This window comes from Gavialis gangeticus, unplaced genomic scaffold (genome assembly GCF_001723915.1).
Source record: "Gavialis gangeticus isolate Ggan-Ray unplaced genomic scaffold, GavGan_comp1, whole genome shotgun sequence".
In the NCBI taxonomy this organism is placed as follows: Eukaryota; Metazoa; Chordata; order Crocodylia; family Gavialidae; genus Gavialis; species Gavialis gangeticus.
The window spans coordinates 104,753,785-104,763,554 of NW_017729022.1; the positions used below are offsets into that span (position 1 = coordinate 104,753,785).

The 9,770-nt window shown below is 44.8% G+C and overlaps 1 protein-coding gene across 5 annotated transcripts in view; it reads left to right on the top strand.

Moving 5' to 3' along the window:
* Nucleotides 1-9,768, top strand: part of PRR5 (proline rich 5) — a 178,873-nt gene extending 169,105 nt beyond the window's left edge. For all 5 annotated transcript variants that reach the window (XM_019515818.1, XM_019515819.1, XM_019515816.1 and 2 more), the window contains 2 exons: nt 1,379-1,517; nt 8,632-9,768. In XM_019515818.1, the coding sequence (XP_019371363.1) occupies nt 1,379-1,517; nt 8,632-9,182 (690 nt within the window). In that variant the 3' untranslated portion in view covers nt 9,183-9,768. The remainder of the gene's footprint in view (nt 1-1,378; nt 1,518-8,631) is intronic.
* Nucleotides 9,769-9,770: the final 2 nt, after the last annotated feature.

The window sequence follows — 9,770 nt, forward strand, 5'->3', positions numbered from 1 at the left end:
TTGGCTAACATTGTATTGCTTGTAACCTAGTCGCGTTCCCCTCCTCTCCCCCATCCCTCTATTGTTAGTCCCTCGCTCGGGCGCTTTGTATTTCCATATCAGCTTTGTCATCTTTTTTCTGGATTCCCAATCCAAAACATCTACTAATAAAAGTCAATCTGCTTGAGCAGAGTAAGGTTAGCCCTGCCGCTGTGCTCTCTAGCCTGAGTACTGAGGGCTGACTAACAAGGGAGTGAGGGTGGGAAGCCTGGCTGGGGACACAGCCCAGGCTGCCTGGTGGGAGCAGAGCAGCACCTGATAGACTTTTCCCCCACTGGAGTTGAGGTGATGGGGATGTGAACCAGCAGGTTCAGGTGGAGGGGTGGGAGGGGAGTTTTAAACCCCTCCATGGCTCACGAAACCCCAGCCCAGGTCTGCTTTGGCAGAGTGGGGGGGGCTTCCATGTTTCTGCCCCCCCCACCCCATGCCCTGCTCCAGCAGAGAGCACAGGACATGGCCATGCCCCAGCTGGGGCTGGCAGGGTGAGGCAGGGAAGGAGGATTTAATCCCCTTCCCACCCTCCCACCAGCAGAGGACCCCAGCTGGGGTCTGCCTGGCTTTTCCCCCCCACTCGCCACTTGAGTGGCAGAGGGCATGGCCAGACAGTGACCCATGTAGCAGCTGGAGTGCCTCATTGCTGTCCAGGGCCAGTGTCTGGCCATGCCCCCCTTCCCCACTCAAGCAGCGAGCAGGGGGGAAAGCCAGGCAGACCCCAACTGGGATCCCATGCCAGTGGGAGAGGGGAGGGAAGGGGTTTTAATCCTCGTCCCTACCCTCCCTTCGCCTCATGTTGCTGCTCAAGGCCAGCGTCTGGCCATGTCCCACCACTCAGGGACGAGCCTGGCAAGGGCTGCTTCTCTCTTCCCCCTCCAAGCACACCCTGGCTGGGGACCATGAAGACCATGGTGGGGGTTTGAATCCCACCCCAATCATACTCAGCAGCCTGCTGGGACCTGGCCACACCCCCTCAGCTCAGCTTCCCTCCAGCCACTGCCAAAGGGAAGGGAGGGCATGTTCTAGCGCCCCCCCCCCCAAGCTTGTAGCCTGAGCCGCTGCAGGCACGTGGCTGCATTATTTCTGGAATCAAAAGTGAATGTCTGTTCACTTCTCTCATTTGATTAAAGATTTGATTAAATTAACCTGCAACGATTAAATCAACTCAGTCTCTGGCTTTTTGAATATCTGTACTTAGCCTATGGCAATACAAGTCAATAATAGTAACCAGCACAACTTAACAGTGTGCCATTGGTATATAAATAAATAAGAATGCCTCTTCTCCTTCTACTCTGATGAGATTTGAGGGGACAATATTAATCTTCGCTTCTGTTCTTTATTTCAGGGAGTTCACGAATCTAAAGGAGTGACTGAAGATTATTTGAAACTGGAATCCTTGATACAGAAAGTTGTTTCCCCTTATTTGGGCACATATGGTCTGTATTCCAGTGATGGACCCTTCACACACTCTTCTTGTATTTTGGGTAAGAATAATAAAGGCCCTGGGAGTTTGATTTGAGATAAGGGGTTAAGCAGAAGCTTTGTAAACATGTAAGGTCAATAACCTATAAAACATGATTATCAGTGCCTTCAGACCAGGGGCATATTGCTTCTTAAGCTCAATGTTGTGGGTACACAAAACTTAGCTTGACCCTTGTCTTTTGAACTTCTGAAATACAAATTCTACTAATAAACATTGTAGAGCCTGGGTTATATGCAGGTCAGACTAGCCAGTCATGATGGCCCCTTCTGTCTTTCTTATTTTACAAATCTGTGCGTGAGTTTATATTTCCATCCCTCCTTTCACTGAGAACAGTTAAACTCAAGGTCTTCATGGACAGTGAGAGTTAGAAGGGAAGTAGATAAGCAGGTATAAGAAATGCATGTAGGATCACTTTGTTTGAATGAAACCATCTCTGGAGTAGAAGAGAGTGCACTATCTAGCAGCACACAGTTACTCTCATGAGTTGTTTAGAACAGAAATCAAAGAGAAAGGCCAGGATTTTCAAAAGCATGTGGTGTGAACATTCCTACTGCCTTTTAAGTGAGAGCCCTCTAAGTGAGGTTGCAGTTAAACAGATTTGAATAATTTATTCCATAGAAACTGCAAGGGAAAAGCAAACTGGAACAAACAAGTAGTAATTGTACTCAAAGATTTATAAACAAGTCTTTTTAATACCCTTTTTTGGACTAGGAAAACAGGAACATGTAAGTTAAACTGTACATTTTCTATGCAATTAATTTAATCCATTTCCTTGTCAGAAACTGTTGTTTGGGCAGTTGATTTTCTCTTGAAGCTTTATTGAAAGTGGGTTGTGTTGCACCAGGCATTTAAGAAACAAATCAGTTTTATGTGAGTAATTCTGGGGTGGTTATTTATAGAAAGTGGTTCAGCATTATTGCTTTCTATTCATCACTGCTGGTAAAGCACCTACATGTTTTGTATAGCATAAGAGCAATAGAAATACTTCTGCCAGCACAATAAAATTTCAATGAAATGATTCTCTAAAAAGTAACGATTCCTTTGTAATATTTGAAAACAAAATGCTGAGGCACCAAAGCCTTTGTTGTATTATTATATATGAAAAGAATTTGTACGCTCAGTAACACAGCAGGGAATCTATGTAGACAGAGGGCCAGGTTCCCAGCTGTAAATCATTGTAGCTGTATTAAAATTAATGGAGCTATAGCAACAGGGGATCTGTTTAAACCAGAAATGTAAATCTGTAGCAATGCCCCTGAGTGAGTCTCCCGTAGAAAGGGAACTGAAGTCTGATGGTTCTAAAAGCACGAGTCTCTACTACTGCCTTTAAACTATTGGACCTGTTTCTGATCCAGTGCATGGCTGGCCATAGTCTAGCCAGATTGCATTAGCCAGGGGTAAAAGCTGCATCTGCAGAACCCCAATGTGAACAATGGGTTAAGTTATATCATGCAAATGGAGGTTTGCTTGCCTTCATCCGGAGTTCTACCAGTGCTGCTGTCCCTCTCTTCCACTTATGGCCTTATGCCAGGAATATCCCTAAAGCAGACAAGAATCTGAAAGTGAAACTGATGTCATTGATTTTCCTTGTTCAGGAAGAGGCAAATGCAGAATATAACCTTAGTTATAGAAATGGTTTGTTTGCAATATCTGATGTTTAAGCTGTGTATGTGTAAACAGATCTATACAGTTTTAAAAACCTAAATTTCAGTACTTGAGATATGCAGAACTGTGTCCTAATTTAAAGCAGTTGTAATTTTATATGTTACCATGCCATGGGGTTATATTTCTAATTGGCTGTCACCAGAGCTTAACTGTTTCTTCTCTAGCTACATGGGGATGGACAAGTGACAGTAGCCATTCTTCTAACACAGCGTAGTCTGAGCAGTACTCAGTATCTGTCCTGTAAATAGGAAAACGGTAGAACCTCTGAAAAGGTTACAGTCGTTGCTCAATAAGCATTTCAGTCTTGTGTGAAAGTTTCATGGAAGCCTAGCCAATTCTAAAAGGTTCCCAAGCACAGCAGTATTCATGATAAATTGTTGCCACCTAGGGGCCACTCTCTAAAAATCAGGCTCTCATTCTACCCTTGGAAGTAATGTAAAGAATTAAAACGTAACCATGTGAAAATGAGCGCAGGTTTAATAGACTAGTAAAACAGGTTCTGAAATTATTTAGGTCACTCCACATTAACACAGTGGGTGCTTGCAGACATAACCCCCTCCCCAAAACAAAACAAAACAGTGCTTCAGTGTTCCTACACCAAGCCACATGCATGCCCAGAAGAGGCTGCACATTGCTTCAACCCCGCTCTGCAACGTCTGTAAAGGTCAGGCATTTTAGTGGAGCTTTTTTGGTGCTTTTATCTAATAGCTGATTGAATCAGCTTTAGCTAAAAGCAGCAAAAAGCCCCGCTGAAGCACCTGATCTTTACAGGTGCGGCAGAGCTGGGTTGAAGTAACAAATTGCTTCTTCTGGTAAAGTTTTGTTTTGTTTGTTTTGTTGTTTTAATGTCTGCAAGCAGCCATGTAAGCTTTCAAGTCAAAATTTTCATAAGTTACTATGGGTGCCTTCATTTTGGATATCCAAATTGAGACACCTGAAAGCTGTCTGATTTTTCATATGGGCAGTGGTGGGTCATAACCACCCTCCATGAATTTTGTGTACTGAAGTAATTTAATTAGTCCACAGAGCCATCTCTTTCACCCACTTTTAGTTCAGCCTAAAGACTTAGTTTGTTGAACAAAGTACAAATAAACCAAAAGATAACTCAGTCCCAACACTAGGAAAAAGCGGCCTCTTTCACATCCTCACAGTTGACCTTAAAATGAAACCTCTGTTCTTCTACATGCAAGAAATTTGCAGGAATATCCATGGCCATACAAATCTGGGAGCATAATCTCAGTCTTAATTTGTCATTTAATAAAAGCTAATATATCCCAAGCACACCAATGTTCAATAACTGACTGAATCACAGAATCATAGAGAAGTAGGTCTGGAAGGGACCTCCAGAGGTCATCTAGTCCAGTCCCGTGCTTGAGGCAAGATTATTCCTATCCAAACCATTTTATACAATCTATAATCCAAACTGCATAAAACTACCGTCAACCCCAACACAACACAGACATAACATCCTAACCTGGCACAGGTAAAGTGAGGCATGGCAGCAAATGTCCTATTTCTATGAAATGTTGTTAATATATGTTCAAGAGATCCCAGGTATGTATGTGGCCATGCCCCCCAGCTACAAAGAAAGGCAAAAATCACTGTGGTCCCTGCCATCCTGACCATGGGGTAAAATTCCTTCCTGATCCCAAATATGGCAATTGGACTGACCCTGAGTGAAGGGGAAAGACCCTCTGGCCAGGAATCTCTGGCTTTGTTCTCAGCAGGAGCATTGGTACACCCACCCCCCTCAAAGGCCCCAGCCTTAGCTTTAGCCAACACCCAGTGCCTCTGAGGGAGGCTTAAAAATACCATGACATATGTAGCAGAAAGTGAGGGTGGGGGTAACCAAAATAGTCCAGAAACATGGGAAATATCTGTAGTAAAACATGAGCGCAGGTGTACCTAGATCATCCCTGACTGGTGCCTGTCCAGCCCCTTCTTGAACATCTCCAGTGATAGAGGGGCCACAGCTTCCCCAGGTAGTTTATTCCACTGCCCCACTATTCTAACAATGAAGAAGTGTTTCCAGATATCCAATCTAAATAACTGAAGTTGTAGCAAAGCAAGTTTAGATCTGCATCCGCCTCCCTGCAACAAGAGAGAAAAGGTGTTTTCCCTCTTTTTTATGGTAACCCTTAAAGTATTTGAAGACTGCTATCATGTCACTTCTTGAGACCTTTTTCTGCAAGCTATACATGCCTAGGTCCTTCAGCCTCTCCTCATATGAATTGTTTTCCAGATCCTTTATCCTCTTAGTTGTCTGCCTCTGGACCTTCTTTAACTTCTTCATGTTCTTTTTAAAATGTGAAGTCCAGAACTGCACACACTACTCCAGATGAGGCCTAACCAGCACCAAATAGAGAGGCACTATCACCTCCTGTGTCTTGCACCTAATATTTCTATTAATGCATCCCAAAACTACATTTGCCTTTTATGCAGCTGCATCACACTGCGGACTAATATTGAGTCTGTGATCTACCAAGATTCTCAAGTGCTTTTCCATAGTGCTGTCATCCTGCCAGGTGTCACCCATTTTACATTTGTATTTAATTATTTTTCCCAAGCTACACCACCTTGCATGTGTCTGCATTGAACTTCATCCTGTTATTTCTAGCCCAACTTTCCAATCTGTCAAGACCCTTCCGTATTGCTCTCACATCTTTTGGTATGTTCACAATCCTTCCCAGTTTTGTGTTGTCTGCAGACTTGCTCAAGAAGCTTTCTATGCTAGCATCCAAATAGTTAATAAACATGTTGAATAGCACTGGGCCCAGGACTGACCCCTGTGGGACTCCACTCAAACCCTCCTGCCATTCTGACATGGACCCATTAATAATTGCCCTTTGCTTGCTGATATTAAGCCAATTATGTATCCACCTTTTAGTAGTTTTGTGCAGCCCACACTTCTCCAATTTGTTTAGGAGAACCCAACTTGTGCTCCAGGCTGCTTAATCCTCCTGCCAAAGGCCTCATAGTCACTTCTGATCTGGTTAGTGTCATTCCTGGCAGTATTGTTGGTGCTTATGTGGACAAGCAGGAAGGGGTAATGGTCCAAAGGATGGATGAGCTTTGGCAGTCTGTCTGTGATGTCCTGAATTCAGACTTCAGGTAGGCAGTACACCTACCAAGCCCCACAAATCTAGGCAACACATTGGTGTTTCTTTCTCCTGCAGAAGGGAGTCACAAACTATCACCACTCTTTTTATCCTTGTTAGTGAAGTGGTCCTCAAACCCTGTCCTTGGGGCCTTGTACTTTGTGCTCTATAGGCTGCTGACAATTCTGCCTCATGCCTGCAGATGTCTCCTCCTCTGCCTCTTCCCCAGCAGATCCACTGCAGAATGCTTGAAAGTGGTTGCTAACTTTAGTCTGCTACTCTTCAATCCTGGGGGCCTTCCTTCCATCTTCAGGTAGTCACATGCTGCCACTTCTCCTTATTGCTTTTTGGCCTATCCAGTACCAGCCTCTTGCCCAAGTAATCTTCCTGATCCCTGATTCAATGCAGTGTGGATACCCATGCTTTGAATCTTCTCCAGAGCAGACACTAGCATACTCTTGGTGCAGACAAAGTGCTTTTGACCCTCTGGGAGAAATACAAACATGGCACATCCCACACAGGTGACAACAGATGACCCAGACTCCATTTGTGCCTCATTTGCTCCCTGAAGAATATGTTTGTAAGGAGGGAAAAAAAAGAGAGAGGATCAGGAGGAAAGGGAGGAAAATACACACCACAAGAACCTGCACACCATCTACCCACACCAGTGGTCATCTACGCATTCATGCATACATGTACAGAGTCTCCTGTTACCTGGCTCCCTCCTAGGGTAAAATCCCCCTCTGTTTGCTGCCCTCTGTTCACTGCTCACACATTTCACTGGTGTTGCTTTTTATAAGGCTGCCTACCTAGCTCCACCCCTCAGTTACCTAAACCAGAGCAAAGAGGGAGCAAAAAGACAAACATACACAGGAGGGGGGAAGGAGGGGAGTAACAAACACACATGAGGCACTAGACAAACACTCTACCACCAGCCAGCTACCACCAAGTCACTAGCACAGAGAAAAGCCTCGTCAAGGCAGTCTCACACCTGAGCTATTTATCCCAAAGCAACTGTTCTCTGCTTACTGGTCATCTTATAACTTACTGGGCTTATCTACATGAGGCACTTTGCTGGAAAGTAGCATAGTTTACCCTGCAGTAAACCTGTGCAGTCAACTTGCAAGTGCAAGTCACAAATTTACTCCTGAGTAGTTACCACGCAATAGTGCTCATGTAGACATCTGAGTGGGAGCAAATCTGCTCCTGATCATCTGGCCACCAGGGGGTGGAAGATTACCCCCCACCCCCAGGAGCTGCATGCTGCCAGGGCAGGCTGTGCCACCAGAGCCTGGGCAGGGACAATGTCCCCCTGCCCTGGCAGTGGGGAGCTCAAAGCTCCTGCTGTGAGATCATGATTGGGGAGCAGGGACTGGGAGATCCTTATCTCCATGCCCCAGCCTGTTCCCCACCCAACTCTGCAATTACAGAGCTCAGTGAGGAACAAGTTCCTCAGCCTGTTCCCCACCCAGCTCCACACTCACCGAGCTGACCAGGGAACAAGCTCTCCTGCCGCTGCCCTGCAATCACAGAGCAGAGGTTGGGGTCTGTCCCCATCAGGCGCATGTCACAGCTTCACACCCCAATTGGGCAGTCAAGGCACGGGGCTTGGATTCCCCGTGGAGGGACATGGAATCCCTGCCCAGCTGGGGTCTCACTACCAACTGCCCCACTGGCAAATTGGGACAGTGGACTGGGACCTTCCCCTCCTCTGTAGCTCTTTCCTAGTCCCCTGCCCCGATCAAGGAGCTGGGGCTGGGAGTTCCCTCCTGCCAGGGCAGCGGACCATTGTTCTTGCCTCAGTAGCAGCAACCCCTCAGGGACAGCCAGCAATGTCACAGCCTTGGCCAGGAGACAGTTGTCTCCTGGATCAGTGTTCCTTGTCACCCTAGGCTAGCACCCAGGGGGAGCCTCAAGCTCTCCCCCCGGTGAGAGCAAGGGTCCATTGCAGGACTCAGCAAATTGCTAGGAGCAGCAAATCTGATTCCATGTCCCTTCATTTGTAGACAGCTGCCCGGGAGTGTTTACTTGTGGGTAGTTTACTGAAAGCCAAGCCACTTGGGTCATGTGAATTTGAGAGTATCTCAGATTTCATTTCTTTTAAAAAATATGTTTCTAGCATTCAAGGTTAGGAAAAAACTAAGAAATGTGAATCATGTAGGTCAAAAACCTTGAAGTCAAATAAAAAGAGCTCAACATTTAGACTTTTAAAAAGCTCGGGACTTTTAAGCCAGTCTCAGATATTAGGAGTCTGACTCATTATTTTGAACACAAAGGGGTAAGAAGTACTGTAATATACTATAAAAGGAATGGGCTGCATCGATTTTAATTTGGATTTATTTATGTTTACAGAGAAGCGATTCTTTAGACGTTCAAAATCAGGTGACATCCTTTCTAAGAATCCTGTAGTGAGATCGAAAAGCTACAATAACCCACTACTGACCCCAGTAGCTGAGTACGAAACAGAGGGAATTGCAGCCAATGGCACTGGCATCCGAAGACACTCTGTTTCTGAAATGACTTCATGCATGGAGCTACAAGGATATTCCAATCTCACAACCATCATGGACAATGGTTCTAAAAGTTCTATGACAGCCACCAAGAACTCACTCTCAGGAGACCAGGAAAGGCCCAGTGCCAGTTCAGTACAATGTTCCAGCAAACTGAACACAGCTGAGCAACAGAAAGGATTCTTCGACCCAATGGATGACCAAAATACAGGTTTTGAGCTGGGCAGGGACCCTACCTTGATTCCAGTCCCTTCTTCCAGCCCTGAGAATATAGTGGACCAGATTTTGGAGTCAATTGACTCTGATTCTGAAGGAATTTTCATAGATTTTGGCCGAGGTTCTTCAAATTCATCAGTATACAATGTGGATGTGAGCCACCAGAGCATCAGGTGAAGGGCAAGGGAAACGCATCCTTGGTTGTATTATTATATTTAAAAGTAACTGGTATGTTTGGCAGGAAAACTGTATACATAAGGACAGATTCTCAGCTGTTCTAAATTATCATAGCTGTATGAAATCATTGGAACAGTAATAATTTACAGCTGCTGAAGCTCTGTCCCTGCCCAAAGATTTTTTTAAAATACCAAACTTTTCATTTTCTATCCTTCAGCAGACTATTTTTTACTTTCTTTGTAAGATTGTGAGGGGTTTCCCACCCCCAAACTAAAAAGCATTTGATAGAATGCTGTTGGAGCGGGAAATGTGCATTTACTGACATAGCCCTGTGAATAGCTGTGTTCACTTTTAGTTTTACTTTTCTTGAAAGATTCCCATAAAAGAAAAAAAAGGAAAAATTGTTCCTTGAACAACAAGGTCTTGGTTGGAGTGGGGGGAAAAGAAATCTCTTTATGAAAGAGATTTTGAAAACAAACAAAGGTTGCAGCCACAAATGTAGCAGAATACGATGACTTAGAGATTTCTTTTTTTTTTTGTACGTCTTGTATGCACTCCTTTGGCTCACCATAAGTTAGAATTATTTAA